The sequence below is a fragment of the Cololabis saira genome, chromosome 4, assembly GCF_033807715.1.
Source record: "Cololabis saira isolate AMF1-May2022 chromosome 4, fColSai1.1, whole genome shotgun sequence".
NCBI lineage: Eukaryota > Metazoa > Chordata > Actinopteri > Beloniformes > Belonidae > Cololabis > Cololabis saira.
The window spans coordinates 43,383,747-43,407,381 of record NC_084590.1 but is presented as its reverse complement, the minus strand read 5'-3'; the positions used below and the strand labels follow the sequence as shown (position 1 = coordinate 43,407,381).

Here is a 23,635-nt window from a genome sequence, read left to right as displayed (position 1 = left end):
GGTAGCTGAAGTATTTATAAGCTGTTCTTGAGACTCCACCAGATGCCCGACCAGATGCGACGCTGGGAATCAGGGGATCTTTTCTTTCTTTTATTATTCATTTCATTTCATCTCCAGTATTTTAAAAACAGTAACGTCTCAGCAGTTAGGGTCCTAACAGCTTTAAGATGCAGGTAAGAGTGCAACTAGGAGGCATGAAACCATCTCACACAGCACAGATAAGTCATCAATGATAATAATAATAAATACTATTTTTTATTTTAAACCATTTTCTCAAAAAACTGAATCCATGCGCCAACCAGGAAACCAGTAATTTATTGGAAGACCATCTTGGGAGCAGAACTCCAATAACACCAATAACACTGAATCATACATACATGCCAGCACTTTTAACCCCCCCACCCCCCTGAAAGATCCCGGTGCTTCGATCCCATAAACGCTGACCCGGTGTCCCGGAGTCCGGGTTACCAGGGGTTCGTTTCACAAAGCAGGTTTAGTGAAAACTCTGAGTCTGTTAACCCTGAAATGAGGGAAACTCTGAGTTTTCCGTTTCACAAAGGGAGGTAACTCAAACTAGAGAAAGAGAGGTAACTCTAGCCTGTTTCACAAAGAGAGGTAACTTAAGCTCTCGGTCAGTTACCGTAGTAACAGACTCTCTGAACCTAACCTGGTCGGGACCAGGTTTATCTCAATGAACCTGGAGTTTCTCTGCGTCTCCGCCTCTTTCAGAGCCGCACGCACATTTGATTTCCTCATTCATTCAGTCAGCAGGCGAGTTTTGGCGAAGTTCTGCCGTCTGTCATTAAAAACAGAGTCAGTATATATATTAGAAGTCCATTGTCACGAACACGGCATGTCCTTTTGATGAAGACCCAATTGATGAAGGTGCAGAATTAATGCGCAGAGAATTAAATATTCGTCGGGAGATGGTTATCAGACCACGTAATACATGTACATTAGTCTCATTACAGGCAAAGCAATATATGTTAATCCTTTATTTGTTATAATTTTGATGATTGAATTGTTTATTGATTTCATAATATATTCACATTTTTTGAGATTTTTTATTTGGGGTTTTCATAAACTGTGAGCCATAATCACCAAAATTATAACAAATAAAGGCTTGAAATATCTCACTTTGTATGTAGTGGGAAATAATATTTGTTTCACTTTAAGTTGAATTAACTACGAATGAAGTTTTGCAATATATTCAAATTTTCTGACCTCCACCTGTATATTATTACATAAATAAATAAGATCATAATAATATGTGTCTGTATTGGTTCAATATGGAACGCAACTTTGTATTCCCAATTACGGTGTGTGGCAATTACAATGTGTTTTGTTTTCCGAAATATGCTCTCATACTCGCCATACGCACGTATTAACACTTCTAACTCCAGTGGCGTGAAGTATGTGGATCTTCAGATGCAAACTAATGTTTCCTCCAAGGGATTTTGTAAATTGAAATGTTAAATAAAGTTAAAGAAAAAAAAAGAAAAAGTATGTGGATCTTTTGTTGTCGCCGGTTGCCATGGTGACTCGTCGAATTGGGGCTCCATTGATGCTGGCTTTTTATAGTTGTGGCGCACGCGCTTAACTCCAGGTGAAACTACTTAGAGTTGAGTAAATTAACTCAAATCCGCTGTTCTGGAACCGAAAACTCATAGTTTCCGATCTCAGAGTAGATCAACTAAGAGTTCAGGATTAGACTCAGAGTTTGTTGAACCTGCTTTGTGAAACGGACCCCTGGTGTCCTGGACATCCCGGTGTCTCAGTGTCCCGGAGTCCCGGTCAGCGTTCCTGCCACTCACCAGTTATTTGGCCGCCTGCAGTAGTTCTGGCACTCGGCAGGAAACACAGTAAATCACTTTCATTCAATGTAACGTTTGTGCCCTTGTCAATAAAGTATCACAATCATGCTAAGAGACGGACCGGGTCCGATGCTACACGGGCCCCGGGTAGAAATGACCAAAGAAAAGGAGTCGGTGTCCCGACCCCCAGGGGTCCTGGGACCTTATACGTGTATAAAATGTTGCTTCGCTTGTTTGGAGCGGGGTCGTGATTTACTGCAAAATTGCAACAAAAAAGAAGCAACAGTCACGGCCCACGACTATTTAATTTAAAATATTTACAGTCTAAAATGCCTGATCAAAACTAAAACCCCGTCATGGGTCTTAATGATTCATTTTGTTCAATATTTGCCTTTTTCATTAACAGATGATGCTTCAATTCATCATGATCAGTGCATATAACTGGAGTTTTATATTTTTTTTATCTCCTTCTACATCATCAAAGAACATAAAATAATAAGTAATAAAATATTGCAGAGAGGTTTGGAGGATGACAGTAGAAACCCCCCGAAAAGACAGTCCATTTCCTGCCCTTAAACCTAGAAACACTGAGGGGAAGTGGGAGTTATAACACACTGGAGGTTTGGAGGAAAACTATCATCATGCTTGTCACACTGAATCTTAACTTCTGAAAAAATAAGTTCTTCGCTGAAATGTTGACAGCAGCCGTCCCTTTTTTCTCTGGCATTTCCCCGGAGACGAGGAGCCTTTCGGCGTCCCGGGCCGAGTCCATGAGGCCGAGTCCAGGCGGCCCAATCCAGGCGGCAGGTCTTAGCGGCAGGTTTTGGCGTCCGGCGTCCCCCCCTGTGGGTTATTGCTTCATGGCGTTCTTGATGGTCCACCTCTGGCCGGAGCACGGCTGCAGGACCAGCAGGTGGCCGAAGTAGACGTTGGCCGGCAACAGCTCCAGACACCGTCCCGTGGCCCGGTTCTTGATGGAGTCGTTCTGCAGGACAGGAGGGACAGCAGGGACATTGGGTTTTAAAGACGGATTTACAGGATGAAGCACACGTTAAGCTTGAAATATACGCAGAAATATGCATCAGCATGAATGAATCCGTATTTATGGAGCATTGCGTAAACACAGCCCACATCAGGGCGCTGTCCTGGGCCCACCTGACTTCCCTTCCCTTCTTTAAACGTGGATATAAAGACACTGATGTGCTACAACTTAACAGATGAGACGTCAAAGCAGATTACTGATGTTGAGGAAGGTAAATAAACTTATCTGGAGCCATTAACATGACATCAAGTATAGAGACAGTCACTTCTGTCCATTTGCCTATTCAGCAGATATTTGTTTTAAAACTTGAGACACAAATTTGAGACACAAATGAAAAGGATTTCTCTTTTCTCAGGGAGCTTTGGGGTATGGGGTCCTGGGTCTGTCCTTACGGGACAGTTAGTCCCTACACACAGGCAGAATATGGTGGTAGGCTTCTTCTTCAGGCTCTCGATGAAGGCAGACACTTTTCTGCTCTCTCCCTTATCTGCCTGCCCTGCTACTGCTTGTTGTCTTGTCTTCAGAGTCTCTTCTTTTTCCCTCCTCCGAAACTCTAAAATCATGGAATTGATTAACTGGTCTCTCAGCACAATTGACCAAATTTTTGCAACCAGAAGACAGGGGGTAAGGGAGCTCTCTTGCCCCCCGACGGGACATTTTTTTCTGGATATACAATGGATTCCTAAAAATATTGGAAGCCTTTGTGTCTCAAAATTCTGTTATGATTATGATAGCAGGATTTCTCCTGATCATCCTCCTGATCGGAGGGGGGGGATTCCTGGTGTATCGACAAATGCGTAAGACGTCGACAGCTGTTTTGGCTCTTTGAGAGCTGCCGGACGTGGCTGAAGGGTCAAGCAAGGCGACCAATGCTCAGACTCTGACGTTGGGGGAGCAGGGCCGCAAGCTGGATGCGATTCTTGAACAGAATCGCAGGCTAGCGGCGGTGTTCGAGCTCATTGGCAAGCTCGATAACACCCTGGAGAAGTTGTAAGCTCAGCTTGGCGGGAAGTGATCACAAATTCGTCTGATTGGAGTGCCATTGATGAACCAAAGACTGAAGGCAGACGTAAAATTACTGGGCTGCCTGTTTTTCAATATAATTGTTGATTCTATAATCTGCCCTTGACAGAGCGGTCTCAGGCCGATCGCTCTGGTCACAATCTTCCTGGTGGAATGTAAACAAGGTCACTCTGCCCCCACTAATCCCTCCTCCTCTCCCACGAACACCTGCGGATCCCTGTCTCAGAACTGTACAAGCCGCCTGATAACATCAAGGATATTTGGGCTGAGAGCAGCTCTGGGCGAAGGTTCACAGACTTATCGCGTCACAGACACTTACTGAAAAACACCCTTTGGAAAATAGGCGCCCAATACCATCGTGCCGCCGCCGGTGTATCCGAAGTCAAAAACAGTTTTCTAAGCTGACCTAATAAACCTGATTCTGATTCTGATTCTGAAGTCAGACTTGTTACTCAGCTGTCCTTTGAACCAGATTCTGTTTCCAGGCAGAGCCAAGGGGCAGAAGGGGTCTCGGTTCGGTGGTCTCAGTAGTTCATGAGCCATATGGTCCTGCGGGAGCAGCTGTGATCTGCAGCTCTCGCCTGCTCGGGTTGACACAGACGAATACGAAGCAGCGGGGATGGAAGTGAGAGCTCGGGTCTCAGTTTGAAAAGGTTCTGGAGTACAGGTTGGTTCTGGAGGGGGGCTGAACTCTTCTGGGAGGGTCGAACCGAGCAGGCATCTGGACTCCCTGGGGAGGTGGTACAAGCAGTCCCAGGATGCAGTGCAGAGATTAGGATGCTCAGCCCTCCAGGGAAAGCTCTGGTGTCCTCCCCGGAGAGCTGGGGGAGGCGGGCCGACAGAGCGAGATCTGGGCCTCTCTGCATCGGCTGCTGGCCTCACAAAGCAAACCCAGACCACCAGAGATGAAGAAATGGACGGATAAAAGACGGAAGTGTCTGGGTGCAGGTGTCCTACAGACAGTCCGTCATTAATGCAGCCAGGTAAAGAACACACATTCCCAGCTTGGGATAAATAAAGTCTATCTATCTATCTATCTATCTATCTATCTATCTATCTATCTATCTATCTATCTATCTATCTATCTATCTATCTATCTATCTATCTATCTATCTATCTATCTATCTATCTATCTATCTATCTATCTATCTATCTATCTATCTATCTATCTATAACCCACCTGAGAGAAGTGCCAGGTCTTCTGCTTGACATTCGTCACCTTGTCACAGTTGAGCAGCTGCGGGAAGCTGCTGATCTGGTCGTCCACCACGCAGCGGGTGTCGTCCCCGGTGCTGCCCAGCGGGCCCAGGAAGAGCTGGCCGTCCTTGGTGTAGCGTCCCAGCTGTGGAGATGAGGCACAGGGCCGAACGTCAGCTACGCTGCACCCTTCAGACGGATATATGACCTTTTAAAGGTTCTAAAGGTCTCAGCTTCACCGACAGCCTGGACGGCTCAAGTAAACAATGCAAACTCCTTCTAGGCACCGCCTCAACATTATCTGAAGTCTGAGTTGTAGACGGCAGCTGGAATCTTGGCACCAACTTCAGAAAACACCATTTAACCGAACGGACGTGGCAGTGCTGGTGAGAATCACGGCTCTGATCTGCTCCGAGAGCGATGGCAGGGGGGTTCCTCCACATCAGGGAACCCCGAGCCGCCCTGCAGGGCCTCGTTTAGAGAGAAAAGGGTCTGGGAGTTGTCTTGACTAGAAAACAACTGTATGAATGAATGAATTGTTTATTTATGTGTCATACACCTTTAAGGTGCCCAGCCTATAAGGGCTTACAAGACACAGATACACTACGCCAGCAAACAAACAAAGCAAACAAAATTATAATATCCACTTATACATTACAGATCAGATCCTTTCTCAATTTTCATATAATTTGTCCTTTCTCTGTTTCCAGGCTCTCTTTATAAAAGTAGCTATAGAGAAAACCTCCTCTTTAAAAAACCATTCCAATTTAACATCATCCTCAGTCCAAAACAACTCAGGTTTCAAATCTTGCATTTTCTGAAATAAAAGCTTCCTGGCTTCATCATATAATGGACAATAAAACAAAAAATTAAGTTCATCCTCAACAACATTTAAATCACAAACACTACATAATCTTTCCTCTTCAGGAACAGAGTTATACCTGTTTCTACGGACAGAGGGAGAATCCCAGTTCGCAACTGAGCACATAATGATCTTTTTGATCCATCCAGTGGTAAAGTTGCATAAGGTTCAGGACAATAAATATTCTTCATCAACCGATAAATTCTATGTTTCGGCTTATGCCAGATGTCATTGGCCCATTTTTCTTTATACTCAGAGAATAACATACGCTTAACATACTGAATATTACACCGCTGACCATTTATAAAAATATGTTGTAGATCAGTTTCACTAAAGATAGCATTTATTCCCTGACACCAAGGATAGTTATGTGCTTTGTCCCAATTAAAAACTTTTTTGGCTATTCTAGCCTCTGGCATAGAAGACAGACGATTCCAAAGTCTAAGCACTTCCCCCTTCTGCTTAATCAAACATGGCTCCCAACCCATATCACCTTGGAAAGCCAGAACAGGAGTAAATTTGTGCACGCCTAAAAAACATCGAATAGCCCGATTTTGAATAGCATTCACTCTGGACAACTCCTTACCCCCCCATACCCCCGCTGCATAAAAAAGAATTGGAGAAACACAGGCCTCATAAAACTGTTAATCAACAGGAAAAGCAACTAAAAGCAGGTTTCTGAAGTATACTGTCCATGAATAATAAACGTTAAACGACGACGCAGCACGTCTCTGCAGGAGCACATGAACACATCGTCATCTCGAGAGAAAACCGTGGCGTTCGAGTGCACGTGTAAACCTGCACGTTTCATAACCCTCCTGCGGTCCTCCTCATATAACAGATATTACTAACCGTGTGAGAACTTTAGCCCCTGGTGTTGCTGCTAATTCTAACTAATCCACACAAAGACATACACAAGATTACAATAATCACAACTCAAACAGGGTGAAAAAACATTCACCAGAATTCCTAAAATAATAAATTAAAACAAAAATAAAAGATTAAATAACCAACCAAAAACATCCACATCTTAAGTAACAATATTTGCTACTATCACCAGATCTGTATCCACTTATGAACAAAATAGTTTGCAACGACTTTATAATTTATAATATACTTATACTACTATACTATATATACTCATAGCCTACAGTAATTTAGAATATATTTACAATTACATTTATAATATGCTTACAATTTGCAAAATAATCACAATATATACCTAGGACCGATCATAACTTCCTTCTGAACCACAGCTGCTTTAGTCTCCTTTTAAAATTTGACACCTTGATCATTGCATTGCATTATTGCATATTGTGTGTGTGTGTGTGTGTGTGTGTGTGTCTGTGTGTGTGTGTGTGTGTGTGTGTGTGTGTGTGTGTGTGTGTGTGTGTGTGTGTGTGTGTGTGTGTGTGTGTGTGTGTGTGTGTGTGTGTGTGTGTGTGTGTGTGTGTGTGTGTACCTGGGGACCCCAGCCGTGGCAGGGGTGCAGGGTGGCCGTGTGGTTCTCCTTCATGCCCTGGTCCATGCACAGGTGGCTCACCTTGGAGTTGCGGATCTACAATGAGAAAAGGTTCTGTTATTGACTGAAATAACAAGTTTAATTTGTCCATATGTTTCCAGAGTTCATTTAAACATTTTCAAAAGGTTATATGACTTTTTTTATCGTGGAAAACCTGCGCCTTTACTAAGATGCATGTGACATCAAATACAACTAGTGTTGTTTCTGTCAACCTGTTTCAATTTTAGTTTGAGTCTAGTCTTTGGGTCAAGCTATCTTTTTAGTTTTTATTAGTTTTAGTCACGTTCATTCTACTTTTAGTTGTGTCAAGTTTCAAGTGTCGACTAAAAGTCTGAGCATTTTAGTCTTATTTTAGTCAGAAATGTCCAGGACCATTTTAGTCTAGTTTTAGTCAAAGATTGTATTCAGCCAAACCAATTTTACATGGTGACGTCACCCAGCAGCAGAACTAAACCAGAGGAAACTACTGAAAACATGGACATTAAGGATCTTTGTTAGAACATTTCGTCTCATTTTGGTCAACGCAAAATGAAGACACATTTTAGCAGAGTTTTTATCCTGTAATCTACATTTTAGTCTAGTTTTTATTCCTCTACAATATTGCATTATACAGGACTGTCTCGGAAAATTTGAATATTGTGATACAGTTCTTTATTTTCTGTAATGCAATTAAAAAAACAAAAATGTCATACACTCTGGATTCATTACAAATCAACTGAAATATTGCAAGCCTTTTATTATTTTAATATTGCTGATCATGGCTTACAGTTTAAGATTAAGATTCCCAGAATATTCAAATTTTTTGAGATAGGATATTTGAGTTTTAAGCCATGATCAGCAATATTAAAATAATAAAAGGCTTGCAATATTTCAGTTGATTTGTAATGAATCCAGAATGTATGACATTTTTGTTTTTGTAATTGCATTACAGAAAATCACAATATTCTAATTTTCTGAGACAGTCCTGTATATTTAATTATCGTTATCGTCACATGACCAGCATTTTCGTTGCATCTCGTCTCGTTTTCCTCAGGTGATAAAGGTTTGTTGACAACGATATTTAGTCATAATTTTCGTTGACGAAAGCAACTTTACACACAAGCCGTGGCCTGCAGACTCACCTCGCCGTAGAACACCGTGTTGTTGTACCTCCTCATCTCCGGGTACACGTTGTCCAGGTACCACTGGAAGCTCTTGCACTGCAGACTCTTCCTCAGCTCCACCCTCTGAGAGACGTCTCCGTAATCAATGCCGTGGTTCTGCAGCGACAGCACGAGGGATCGTTACGGGGAATCGACCCGGGACCTCAGACACGTCAGAACCGATTCAACACCAATCCAACGAGTCACGGTTTAGAGGACTCATAGGTGGTCCTGGTCAGAGAAAATGTGATGCTTGTGTCTCAAACCGCTGCTGCACCACCTGGCCCATGCGCGGCATCTGCCCTGCACGCCACGTTTTGTTTTGTTTATTTGTAAGGATCACCATTAGCTATGCCCTGAAACACAGCTAGTCTTACTGGGGTCCACATTAAAAAACAATAAATTTAAAACATACAGATAAAAACAAGACATAAAGAAAGAAAACGCAATAACACGACAAACCTACATTAAACTTTTCCATACATGTAAATCATTATCTTAAAGCAAAAAATCCTACATGAAACATTCCAATATACAGTAAAACATCATCTAGGCCAGGGGTCGGCAACCCGTGGCTCTAGAGCCGCATGCGGCTCTTTAACGCCGCCTTTTAGTGGCTCCTGGAGCTTTTTCAGAAATGTTTGATTTTTTTTTTTCCATTTTTTCTTCTTTTTTTTCCTTCTTTTCTCTTTTTTTCTTTTTTATTCTCTTTTTTTCTTCCTTTTTCCTTTCCTTTTTAATCTCGACTTTTTTCATGAAATTTTGACTTTTTTCTTGACATTTCGACTTTTTTCTCAACATTTCGACTTTATTCACGAAATTGACTTTTTTCTCGACATTTCGACTTGTTTCTCAAAATTGTACTTCAACATTAATCTCGACATTTCGACTTTATTCACAAAATTGACTTTTGTTCTCAACATTTCGACTTTTTTCTCGACATTTCGACTTTTTTCTCGGTGTGCATAATGAAAAAAAAAAATCTCCCCCCAGTTATAACTAATATAAATACATGCAGCATGTGTTGCATTCATTCTAAGGCTTATACAAGACTTTTCATTTTTTGCGGCTCCAGACATATTCGTTTTTTGTGTTTTTGTTCCAATACGGCTCTTTCAACATTTTGGGTTGCCGACCGCTGATCTAGGCCATGAAAATCAGATCAAAAATACACCTTACCCTGTCCAGTGTGTATATATATCTGTATAAGTGTGTGTGCGTGTATGGTTTCCTATGATATTCCAAGGTGTTTTTTTGAATATTGATTTCTGTGTTAATTTAGTCATATAGTGGTAAAGAATTCCATGATTTCATTGATCTATATTCTACTGTATGCTTCAGAAAATTAGTGTTTGGCTTAGGAAGTGAAAACGGCCCTTTGTGGTCTGTCTAGTGGCGTATGGATACGACTCTAGATTGTGTCTTAACTGATTGTACTGATATAATGGAGTTTTGGATTGTAAAACCTTCCATATTGAAAACAGAAGTGCAGCATTCATTCTCTCCTCAACTTTTAAGCATTGTAGACAGAGGTGCATGCTGCTGATACTGGTGTTATATGGACACCGTTGCCACGGCAGCCTCACCTCCATGGGGATGTTCCAGGCCAGGTACACGTTGGACTTGTACTCGTCCATCCAGACCTCGGCCACGCGCAGGGCGTTGCGCCGCGTGTGGAAGGCTATGTTGCTGTGGTAGGGCTTCTTCATGCGGGCGATGTGGGCCACCCTGGAGCAAGGCAGCACCTCCATGCTGCCCCCGCACAGCCACACCTGCAGGGACACCAGCACACCCTTCAGAGACCCGTCACCAGTACTGGAGTTGAGGGGGGATGAGGGGGGATGGCATCCCCCCTGAAATAAAAACGGTCCAAATCATCCTCCCTGTAAAACTGCCATCCCCGCTTTCCTTCCCTTATGTCATTTCATCAATGAATGTGGTATTACTGCTATTTCAACATTTAGAGTCATCACCAGAAAAATAACACCAGAAAAATAACTTATTTGACAATTTTCACCTGTTTCAAGTAAATTTTCACTTGAAATAAGTAGAAAAATCTTCCAGTGGGACAAGATTTATCTTCTACCTTCTATCTTATCTTCTTCGCAAAAAAATCTTGTTCCACTGGCAGATTTTTCTACTTATTTTAAGTGAAAATCTACTTGGAACAGGTGGAAATTGTTGTTTTTTCCAGTGACGAGTCTTGTTTTAAGTGTAATGAGATTTTTTTTACTAAAATTAGACATTTTAACTAGAAATAAGACAAATATTCTTGTTAAGATTTTGAGTTTTTGCAGTGATCCATTTTACTTATCCTGTGAAGGACAGAGTCATATTGATAAGTAAAGAAAACTGTTTTTTATTGTTGTGTTTTGATGTATTTGATGTAAGCCCAGTGGATATTTAAAGCTTACAGAAGGCTGCATTTAACTGCTGCTATGTCATTCCTGCAGTATTTCTGCAGGTGTTTTGGTCACTGCTATTATTTGTAATATATTATATTATTTGTAATCAGCACAAATTATCTGTCCCCATATGATAAAATCCACCATCCCCCTTGATTTTGTTTTACAACTCGAGTACTGCCCGTCACTCATCCTCTCATCATCCTCTCACCACCAGAGGGCGGGCAATAGAAACCAGCCAGGTGCAGAGTCACCGTGACGCCTTCACGGCACCGAGCAGCTCCGTTATCAGCCCGGAATTTGACATCCATAACAAATGTACCTTTTGTAAAACTGAACCTGAAAGTGTAACTCACTTGTTTTATGGTTGCTCATATAGCAGCACATTTTGGAAAGAACGTAAGAGCTATATACTATGTAAAACAACACATAAAATCAACACTGAAGGGAACATTATTACTTATTTTGAATTCAAAGAAAAGAAGTTATGTGCTATTGTCAATCTACACTGTATATTTTATTAGGAAAATTTCACATCCATAAATGTAAATTCCAAAACTCTTCTCCATTATTGAAGTTGTTTTTGATTGAAGTTGATTATTATCTCAAGTCTCTTAAGTTAATTACAAATAAGAAATGTATATTAATGATGGGTATCCATTCTGAGATTTTCAATCATTAAGCTGTCACAAATATAATTCTCATTTTATGTGAAATATTATAAAGTCTGTCACACCAAGGTTTTGTTTCTTTTATGTATTTATTTTTTTTCTTTTTATTTATTTATTTATTTATTTTATTTTATTCATTTATATTTTCTAATGTTCTTGTTGTTGTTGATGATGCATGACTGTGCACTGTGCTGCTGATGTTGCACAGGTTGAAATGAACTGAAATGTCTGATTGTTGTACATTGTTTGTGTATTGCAAACTTTCCATAAAACATAAAAAATAATATCAGCCAGGACTTATTATTCTAAACTCCCCCTGATCAAGTCTTTTAATCGTCCTTGTAGCTCTAACATCTGAGAAACGCTTCCCTTTAGATCTTTTGTTATGCAGCACAGCCTAAACAAAGAGCTGTTTTAGAGGAGGAAGATGCTTCAGACTATCTTGAAAACCGGGGCACTACAATAAACTCTTAAATGACACGCAGTCTTATTTTGTTTATAAAGACTATATATTCTGTTGGTAAACCTAACTGCTTATATTTACAACTAGTGCCAACCAATAACTGACATAACCATGACACAAGACAAGCAGTAAACAACAGATTCACATTAGCTCTGCAGAGAACTAACACACTTACAGGACTGTCTCAGAAAATTGGAAAATTGTGATAAAGTCCTTTATTTTCTGTAATGCAAAAATGTCATACATTCTGGATTCATTACAAATCAACTGAAATATTGCAAGCCTTTTATTATTTTAATATTGCTGATCATGGCTTACAGTTTAAGAAAACTCAAATATCCTATCTCAAAAAATTAGAATATTCTGGGAATCTTAATCTTAAACTGTAAACCATAATCAGCAATATTAAAATAATAAAAGGCTTGCAATATTTCAGTTGATTTGTAATGAATCCAGAATGTATGACATTTTAGTTTTTTTTAATTGCATTACAGAAAATAAAGAACTTTATCACAATATTCTAATTTTCTGAGACAGTCCTGTAGAAGAGCAGCTCTGTACAGAACTGTTGCAGAGTGGAACAGCTTCCACCCGAGCTCTTATTACTGGAAAGCAGAAGTAGTTTTAAAAATAACATCTTGGTTTCTTGGTAAGCTTTTGTTTTTGTTGTTTTTTGGCTACATAAGCCTAGGTATTGAGTCGGTGTGAAAACAGGTTTTAACAATCTTTCCAATTGTAATTAGTAGTTGACACTGTGGTAAATTATTTTAATATTGTAGTTTTTTTTTACGTGTAACTACCATGTATAATTCTATACTTTATTGTAATTCTGTATGTTTTTATTATGTATATAATTGTGTCCTGTGTGAGGACCCCATCAGGAAGAATAGCCATTACTCCCACAATGGAGTGATGGCTAATGGTGATCCTAATAAATCACACTTGTTTCTTTGACATTTACAGTAAAACAACAACAGACTGTCTTCCGGCTTCATGCGACCTATCTCCATCGCCCCGCCGCCCTCCTCCCGGACCCTTAATGGGGCCTCGTTTATCAGCGGTGCCTCGCTACGGTGGCCTGTGCTCCACTTAAACCTGGGGGGGGGGAAACGGGAGGAAACTGGGTGACACACAAACCCTGATGCCCAGCTCGATGTTCTCCCCTCCGTAGACGTCCATCCCCGAGTCCAGCAGGCCCAGCTCGCCAAAGTAGTCGCGGTTGGCCACGAAGGAGCAGCCGATCATGGCGGGAGTCCTGCAGTGAGGAGACACGCGTAAACCAGCTGGTACATATCAGTTAAAACCCTCGTCAGCTCCACTGCACTTGGAAAATAAACCATGTGATGGATAAAAATACAATTTCCTACGGAAGAGTATTAGGGCCATGCAGGAAGAAAATATTTGACAAGGGAAGATTTTTTTTATTGTGCACTTTGAGAAAAGCGATGAACGGGCCCTCGCACCCTTGTGCACATTCAGGCGTGCTGCAGTGGAAGCTTGTATGACTTGCATGTAGATTCTTCAGGCCTGGACATTTAGGGGATGAAACCACCCACGACTCTCTATATCAAACCATTCAAAAGTTATGGCAGAAAATAGGAACTTTCAGATATCGACCAATCAGATGAAGGGGCGGGGCTAATTTTCACCAATTAAAGTGAAGGAGTCAAAACCGAGTCCGGTGACACCACCTACAACTCTGTATGTAATATCATTCAAAAGTTATGGCAGAAAATAGGATCTATCAAATATCGACCAATCAGAAAAAGGGGCGGGGCTAATTCATGCCAATGAAGGTCAAGTACTCAAAACCGAGTCCGATGACACCACCAATGACTCTTTATGTCAAACCATTGAAAAGTTATGGCAGAAAGTAGGAACTATCAAATATAGACCAACCAGATGAAGGGGGGGCACGCTTTTTGGCGTCTAGCGTCGCCACGGTAACGCTTTTGACTGAGAAAAGTAATGCGTGTAGTCGCAGGATGGAGACCCACATTTTGATGTATAGCACACCTGGGTGCACGTTACGATTCGGCCGCATTAACGGCCGAAGGAATGGCATAAATTGTGCCAAAATTACACGATTAATTCGACTTCCTGTTCAGGTTCCGCCATGGCGCCAAGAGACTTTTCTTTAAGTTGCGATATGATACAGGTGTACCGATTTTCGTGCATGTACATCAAACCATATTGTGGGGCTTGAGGCACGAAGTTTTTTCAAACCATTAAATAGCAAATTTTTCGCCAGGCCCAGCTTGCGTGCAAAATTTGGTGCCTTTTGGGGCACGTTTAGGGGGGCAAAAGGCCCTCCTTTCGTCAGAAGAAGGAAAAAAAAGGAGAATGAGAACATCTCCTACAGATACAATAGGGCCTACGCACTGTCAGTGCCCGGGCCCTAATAATAAGTGCATAATGAAAAAAAAAATCTTCCTCTTCTAAAATATTATTTTTAATTTTCTCCTACCTGGCCCTAATACTCTTCCGTATAGATGCCTTCTTTCATCTTCTACAAAACAAATTTCCCTACGGGTACTAATGAAGTCAACCTGAACTTGAACTGTATGTGCATGGCTGCGTCATGTGTCGTTGGCGGTAACCAGCTTGCCTGATGGGGGCGGAGCCGTCGCCCTCGTCCCACCACTGCCGGGGCGGGTTGATGTACATGCACCACAGCTCCCAGTTGTAGCCGTGGCCCGAGTTCTCGTAGCGCTCCACCTCAAACGTGTCGTGCTTGATGTTGTCGACGGAAGGCAAGATGATCCTCTTGTGGTCGTCTTTTATTCTGGCCAGAACCGGCTCGGCCCTGACGATCACACACACACACACACACACACACACACACACACACACACACACACACACACACACACACACACACACACACACACACTTTACAGGCTGAACAACAACTATGGAGCCAAATCAAAGCCAAAAGTTTTGCTAATTTGAAAATAAAATTGTAATTGAAAAACTAAGATTTGAACCTGAAAATTCAAGTTTTGATCATGAACTTATTTTTTTACAGTTTCAATTTTTTTTTTTTTTTCAGTATCAGATCTTTTTTTCAGTTTCAGATCTTTTTTTTCAGTTTCAGATCTTTTTTTTCAGTTTCAGATCTTTTTTTTCAGTTTCACATCTTTTTTTTCAGTTTCAGATCTTTTTTTCAGTTTCAGACTTTTGGCCCTGATGTGGCGTAGGGGGCGTGGCATCAACTAAGAGGGGCGTGACATCATGAGTGACATCATAACAGAGAAGGCGGGGGACCTTCCTCAGTCATGTTGCCTTCAGGAAACGTAGGTTGCAGAAGTTATCAGTAGAAGTATGATGTATTGCTTTTATACTGCGATTGGTGCCAAGTACGGTCTAAAACAGCTTTTTAAACAGAAATGTGTCACTAGTATCAGTTTTTTTAACTGCCAATCACATGAATATGGTGTATATACAGTGTTGAATCATAGTTCTACTGTCACTCTCATGATCAAAACTTGAATTTTCAGGTTCAAATCTTAGTTTTTCAATTACAATTTTATTTTAAAATTAGCAAAACTTTTGGCCTTGATTTGGCTCCATAAACAACCAGCACCTCGGTCAGAGGGAGTCTCCGCTGCCTGATCCTGAATCTGCTAATCCAGTCTGATCAGTTCCTCCAACCCACATGAGGAGCTGGATCTGACTGGTCCAGGTAACTCATCACCAGCTGATCAATAATATAACCATGCTGGAAGCTACATACAGTGATGAATGTGTGTCAGTTTGGTTTCTCGTGTGTCTGGTGTATTAATTATCTACAGTCTCATTTCCTCCTTAATGTTCAGAGCAGCAACGAGGGCAAGACTCAAAGTAAATAAATCCTTCCCTACATTTGCTGCAGACTTTTTAGTGAAAATGATTTAAGACGGATGGAAAATTAAAGAAATAAAAAAAATAAAGAAATAAAGGCAGGAAGGGATATAAGGAATAAATGAGCAGGAAGGTTTTGATGCTGGTCATTAGTCATTAGTCTCCTCCCTGTGAAGGAATCTGAGAGGCAGGATTGTAAAGAAACAAACAGATAAATAAGAGGGAGCATATAATCCGAGGCAGGGGGAAGGACTTGAGATCTGTTATTACCAGCTGATGTTGTTACCAGCTCTCAGTCATCATCCATATTATTGATTTTTAAAGAACTTTACCTTCGTGATTTGGCCAAAAGTGTTTTGTTACACTGATGGTTAGAACTGATGGTTATTACTGGGGTTGCTGTCGTAATTATTGAATTAATGAGTCTGTCACCATCAGAAATGGATGGCAGGGCCCACATGTAAACACATACAGTAAATTGACTTTAAAACATAAAAAATACATTCAAATATTGAACTATCTCACCAGGCGGGGGTGAACTCCACGTGGGCGTCGAAGAAGCCGGCCACCTCGGCCGTGGCCACCTTCCAGCCCTCGATCCGGGCCCGGATCAGGCCCTCTCTCTTCTGGTTCCTGACGATCTTCACCAGGCCGGGGTAGCGCTTGTTCACGTACTCCTCCAGCGGGCCCTTCAGCTGCTCTGCAGCCCGCACCGGGAAAACCCAACACAACCAGAGGTTAGGGACGGCCAGAGAGGGGGTTTTAGGGGTTTTAATTGACGAAAGGTTATCATAGGGTGATCATATTTTGATTTTCAAAAAAAGAGGACACTCGGCCCCGCCACGAGATAGCCTACTTAAATGATACTCGCAGTTTACTCAAATATTCCTTATAATTTTAATATATTTAAAGTTTATATGTATGGATAGAATATTCAGTTATATTACAAAATAATATCTCTCAAAGAGCTGGACAAGGCTTCTCAGAGGTTACTCAACTTTCTTTATTATGTCTAAAATAATAATCCTTTTCAAGTTTCAAATATAAAAATAAATAAATATGAATGTAAAATAAATGTAAAATCTCTGGAATGAAATAATGATTGAAATAATGTCTCTTCTGTATTACAAAAATCAACTTGTAAAATAATAGCTCTCTTTTCAAGTCTTACTGGACAAATAAAAAAATAATATGAAATACTGTTCTAAATAATACCTCTTCTGTATTAGAAAATCCAACTTTAACAAAATATCTCTCACTAACTTTTCAGTGTAATGTAAATAATGTCAGAGTCTGGAAATGCTGTTTTTAGCAAGACACTAGTGCAATCCATGGATCTGTAACTGTTGTGGTGTTTCACAGTATGAAATGCCAATGCACCCCCCTCTGCATTTACAGCATCCTCTGTTTTTCCGGGTCTAACAAAGAACTCGGTCAACTTTGAAGAGCTACTCTCACTCGCACTGCCTTCTTATGTGTTTCTGTGTAGATGTGAGCTGCAAGGTGCCCGGCACCTTTATTGGACACAGTAACATAAGTGCCAGCTTTGCACACGGTGCACTCAGCCTCCCATATGTCCCGACCGGGTTTGTACATCGGAATTTCTTTTTTTCAGTGCATCTGTGAAGCTGCATTTTCGCTTCGGCATCTTGGGAGCGTGTGCCCGGTAAGCGACACCGCTAGGTGTCTGCTGCGTTTTGTTGAGTGTTGGAGACCCACAAGGCAGCCTCTCGGGGATTACGTCACACACACTGACCCAAACAAGGATAACCGGGGGGCGCACACACATATACACACACACACATACACACACACTCACAAGGAAAACCGGACATTATCATCAATTTATAAAACCCCCCCGGAAGCCCCGGACAGGACTTAAAAAGTGGACATGTTCGGGGAAAAGAGGGCGTTTGGTCAGCCTAGACTAAGTTATCATGGTCCGAACATATTAATATTGTCAACAACAAAGTATTGAAATCAATTGGTATCATCAGAAAAATTAGTGCTTTTACAAGAATTCTTTAAACATACTTTATTACAGTTTAATTTATCCACATCTCAGTTATTGTAATATTGTTTGGGCCAGTACTTATTCTTCTAATTTACAGAAATGATTAATCACTCAGAAGAAATTTGTTAGATTAGCCACCTTCTCTAATTTTCCATCTGCCCCTCTGGTTAGGAAACTTCACATATTGTCAGTATACGATATAAACATACTTCAATCATGCATATTTATTTATAAATGTATCCATCTTTCCCACTTGCTTTCCAAATCTTTTCATGAATTCTTTACCGCCAACTCTCAGGTCCATTCTTACAACACAAGACACAGTAACAAACTTCATCCCCCTTTTTGTTGCACTACACAGCCAGTTTTCTTTTGCTTATAGAAGCTCCTTAATCTGGAATTCCTATCAGTTCATTGTTGAATAATCCTCTTCTATCAAAATGTTTAAGTTAAGACTTAAAAATATTCTGTTAAATCAAGACTCTTAAACGTTTATTTTAGAGTATGTTAGATGTGGATTATTACCCTACATACTCTCATGTTTTTGTTTTTTGCGTTCCCTGCTCATGTTGTTTGCTTTCTTATTGTCTGTTGTTTTAGTTTCTTGTTTATTTTGTGAATACCAGTATTATTGTTGTTGTTGATTTATTTGTCAATTCTTTTATTTCCTTGGGGAGGTGCTTTTTATAAGCCCGTACAGGGTTTTTTAAAGGAGCTGTATGTAAGAGCAATAATAAAACGAATCATAAAATGACCCCGATATGTCAACAGACATTTAAAAATCATGTTCATTTCAAATACTTATGTCACTGACAACAGCACTCAAGCCAGGATATTCCAGTTTAAAAAGAGGAGTTGCAGCCCTCAACTGATGTTTATGTTGTTATGTTTTGTTTTGGCCTGAAGCTCCACCCTCCACCTATCTCCCAATCACCAAGTCAGTATTGTTTCTGAAGCTCCACCCTCCACCTATCTCCCAATCACCAAGTCAGTATTGTTTCTGAAGCTCCACCCTCCACCTATCTCCCAATCACCAAGTCAGTATTGTTTCTGAAGCTCCACCCTCCACCTATCTCCCAATCACCAAGTCAGTATTGTTTCTGAAGCTCCACCCTCCACCTATCTCCCAATCACCAAGTCAGTATTGTTTCTGAAGCTCCACCCTCCACCTATCTCCCAATCACCAAGTCAGTATTGTTTCTGAAGCTCCACCCTCCACCTATCTCCCAATCACCAAGTCAGTATTGTTTGGGCATCCGGGTTGCCAGCTCGGCTCTAATTATGGCAGCCATGGCAGCCTACGTTCCTGCTGCATTCTGCAGCCTACCTGGCAACCTCTGGTCGGGGGGAGGAGGGGGAGGGTACACGCCGCTCAACAATATTTTGAAAGTGACTGCAGTACCAGTTTTGGACATTTCTTACAGACGGCTCCTTTAACCTCTCCCGCACATATTACTTTTGTCTGTTAGTTGTTCTTTCTGTTTTTCTCTTTTATGGTGCAAATAAAAAAAGTTACAAAAAAGTAAAAGGAGGGGCTGCGTGAGCGAGCAGCTCCGCACCGGGAAAACCCAACAGAACCAGAGGTTACACTGATACAAATATTGTGCTTGATCTACTTAAAAAAATTAAGGCAACTTTTTGCATGAGATTATTATGTAGATCAAGAAAGACTAGTCTTTGTATAAACTACTTAATTTTTTGTGTGTGAATAATACATTTTGCAAGTACAGTCAACTTAATTGTGTTAAATTTACTTTATCTATCAAAATTAAGTTGACTTTACTTGCAAATGAATTTTGTACGTACTAAAAATTGAGTAGTTTATACCAAGACTAGTCTTTCTTGATCTACATAGAAAAAATGCGAAAAAGTTGCTTTAATTTTTAAAAGCAGATCAAGCAAGATATTTTTTACTGTAGTTGTTGTACTTAAACAAATAAAGCATGTCTCATCTAAACGTTGGTCAATCTGCCAAATAGATAAGAATTGTTAAAGGAAAGGTAAATACAACAAGATCATTGCTTGTTGTTTGTGTAAATGAAAAGATTGCCTGGGATTATATAAATACTGCTGGTTAAGGAAAACATGCACAATGTCTTGATTTTTGAACAAATGCAGATTAAGTTCAAAACTAGATGTATTCATGTAAAGCAACAAACTTAATTTTGAAAAACAATTTAGAAAAACCGAGGCACTCAAGAAGTTAGAAAAATATAAAAGGCCTTTATTAAATCATGGCTTAGAAAAAGTTAAAATGCCTAGAAAAAGTTAAAATGTTAAGAGGCATTTGAACTTTTTCTAAGCCATGATTTAATAAAGGGCTTTTATATTTTTCTAACTTCTTGAGTGCCTCGGTTTTTCTAAATAGTTTTTGAATCTTTTGGATCCCCATGCCGAAGAGCACCTGAAGTTTACTTTTTTTACACCCAGCAGCACTCCATGCGTTTGTAGTAAACTTAATTTTTAATTGTTAATATCACAGGTTTAAATATGTTATATTTACATGCCCTTAGATTAATTTTTTTCAGTGTAGGGAAGGCTGGTGGGGCTGCGTGAGCGAGCAGCTCCGCATCCTTCCTGCAGCTTCACAGGAGATACAGAAACCTGTCACTCACAGTCATGCAGCACAGAATGCAATCTGACCTCTGACCTCTTACAGATGGAGAATACAAAACAGAGAGAGGGAGAAGGAGGGAAAAGGGGAAAAACACCCTGCTACCATCTGCATGGAGCCAGATTTAGTCTGTCCACATGTCAGAGACGAGAAACCAGAATAAAAACCTCGGGCTGAACACTGAACCCACAGCAGGCTGCAGTGTTGATGAGCTCCCATCTCACCAGCGCACACACACACACACACACACACACACACACACACACACACACACACACACACACACACACACACACACACACAGCTGCTCTCAGCAGGATTGATGGAAAACAATCAGAAGCCTGATTACAATCAGCTGAGCTTGATGCTGACGAGCTGACGATGCTCGCAGGAACGCTGCGTTTTGGTGAAGGTGGAACTCAATACGTTTGATCAAATCAAGCAGTGAGTGTTGAGTCTGAAGGTTCGAGGCCGTTTTGAAACTGCGCTGCAGGTGTGCAGCATTTCAACAACTGGGAAGTTTGCAAGTGACCAATGTAACGAGCCACGAAGCATGAGACCAGCTTACAATCATCCTGTGGGATAATCTTTTACTGGTGTTAAATTGTTATTTTTAACTTAATTTGAAGTAATTTCTGGTTATTTGTAGACATTCAAGTCAAAGTTTATTTATGTAATTTAAGACAACAAAAGTGCAGATCAGACCAAGTTTTATCTAGCTGGAACTGACTCTTTTATTTTGAAAAATCCCCCTCGGAGCTCCAGGGAACATCGAAGCAGAGGCCTCTGCGACTCAAGGAAGTGATGATGGAGGAGAAAACCGGAGCCACAGAGCAAACAGAAGTAAGTCTCTGCTGCTACTGCTACTGCTATTACCATTGTCATTTAGCAGACGTTTTTATCCAAAGCGACTTACATCTGAGGGAACAAACACACAATTTCGCCCTGAGGAGCAGTTACGGTTAAGGCCTTGCTCAGGGGCTCAAGGTGGTTCATCTTGGTTGCCATTCTGGGGCTTGAACCTGGGACCCCCAGAAACCTAGCCCACCTCTGTATCCTCTAGACTACCATTACCCCCACACATCTACCGGGAGCGTGCTATTGTTTTAGCCCTGATGGTCCATCAGGGCTAAAATGTGCACCTCTGTCTCCGAGCAGCAATGCTCCACCTCCCAGGTCAAAGTCAACAAGCAGATACGACAGGTTAGAGTTCCTCGGCTGACCACTAGAGGTGGCGCCAAGAGCGAGTCAATCACCCCCCACCTCTGATTTAAAGGGGACCTATTATGGCATCTAATACCTTTTTTTTAAACAGGCCTTGAATGTCTAAAAAACAAGCTTTTGGTGGTTTTTGCTAAATAAATTAGAAATTCAGCCTCTGAGCCATGTCTTTATCTTCCCATTCTCTAACCTCATTATCTATGCGGGATTCTGAGTGGGCGGGGCTATGATAATGAGACTCTGTGCTGATTGGCTGCCTGAATGACGCGATGCACCGCTACGAAAAAATGGCGGAAGCTCCGGCCGGCGGAGTTAGTTGTGGGCGTGGTTTCACACATCGGAGGCCAACCGATGTAAATTGCATTTTGGTTAGGTAACGACGGGAGCAGAATCTTATTGGCTCGTAGATCCACATCACACTGGACGGCTCATCCGGGCGGCTGTACAGACACTGCAGAATTTGGTTGCTTTTGGCAGGCTGAGGGGAGACCACTTTATATATGTTAAAGCAAGAAAAACGTGTTTTTCATAATAGGTCCCCTTTAAATGTCCAACTCTGAGGCAGAAATAAGCACATTTACAGTGTGGTTCTGCATCCAGATTTCATATCAATGAGGCAGTGGCTAGGTGTTTAGGGATGTTTAAACCAAGTTACTTAAAAGAGCAAAATTCTAACAAACAAAAAACAAAACTAACTCTCAGCAGCTTTGATTTGTCAAGATTATCGATGGCTATTAGAGCAACTAAAACGCTGGTTGACATCCATTTACAAAAGGCCAAAACTAAACGGTTAATCTGTGTTTTATGGATAAAAAGCCAAAGTACAACAAAGGTCACTGCAGGAAAATGGGTTTAAATCATGAAACCTCCAGACTAGTTCACATCTCCTCCACCCAAGAGTTGTATCCTCCAACGAGACTCATCCCGGGCTGACGGAGAGAAATCAAGAGGAAAAAGCATCAGGGCTATTTTATTTTATTTTATTTTATTTACGAATGTGCAAAAATGGTACACACACACGCACACACACACACACACTTGCCAGCTTCCCTGTGGAGCTGTTTTGAGCTCCAAAGACTCCAAACAAGACCAAAGGGAGTCTGCAGCTTTCCTGGGCGTCGACTAGCGCTCTACCTTTGATCACCCAATCAACTCATGAGCCTTTCCCCTCCGGACACACACACACACACACACACACACACACACACACACACACACACACACACACACACACACACACACACACACACACACACACACACACACACACACACACATAAACATCCCCTGAAACAAAAACACATTTCTCATTCTCTCTGTGTCTCTGCTCTTATCTTTGCCTCTCAAACACACACTCTTGATCACATACTCATTTCCCATGCTGTTTTCTCTCTTTCTCACACACACACACACACACACACACACACACACACACACACACACACACACACACACACACACACAGAGGAGGCCGGGGCTGTGTGGATCTGGAGGACTCGTTGCTGCTATGATGCGTTTCCTTCTTTGCCCTTGGAGCCTCTTCCATGTCCTTCCCCCCTTGATGGCTGTCATCACCGTTGCCGCGGCAGCGTCAGCTGACGGGCGACGATGCTCGGCTGGCCCACTCCTTCCACGCTCTCTTTTTGGCCTTTTCCTCAAATTAACCTAAATACCGTATTTTCCGCACTATAAGGCGCACCTAAAAGCCTTTCATTTTCTCAAAAACCGGCAGTGCGCCTTATAATGCAGTGCGCCTTATATATGATCATTACGGTAATTTCTGTTACTGTAGTCAGGGGGAT

The 23,635-nt window shown here is 41.3% G+C and overlaps 1 protein-coding gene across 1 annotated transcript in view; it reads right to left on the bottom strand.

Annotated features, from left to right (window-relative positions):
- Nucleotides 1-226: 226 nt before the first annotated feature.
- galnt17 (polypeptide N-acetylgalactosaminyltransferase 17) overlaps nucleotides 227-23,635 on the bottom strand; it is a 44,058-nt gene continuing 20,649 nt past the window's right edge. The window contains exons 4-11 of the mRNA XM_061719862.1: nucleotides 16,510-16,684; nucleotides 14,750-14,947; nucleotides 13,279-13,396; nucleotides 10,189-10,374; nucleotides 8,582-8,719; nucleotides 7,401-7,496; nucleotides 5,060-5,221; nucleotides 227-2,799 (exon numbers count right to left, since the gene is read on the bottom strand). Coding sequence (XP_061575846.1) covers nucleotides 2,665-2,799; nucleotides 5,060-5,221; nucleotides 7,401-7,496; nucleotides 8,582-8,719; nucleotides 10,189-10,374; nucleotides 13,279-13,396; nucleotides 14,750-14,947; nucleotides 16,510-16,684 — 1,208 coding nt within the window. The 3' untranslated portion in view covers nucleotides 227-2,664. The remainder of the gene's footprint in view (nucleotides 2,800-5,059; nucleotides 5,222-7,400; nucleotides 7,497-8,581; nucleotides 8,720-10,188; nucleotides 10,375-13,278; nucleotides 13,397-14,749; nucleotides 14,948-16,509; nucleotides 16,685-23,635) is intronic.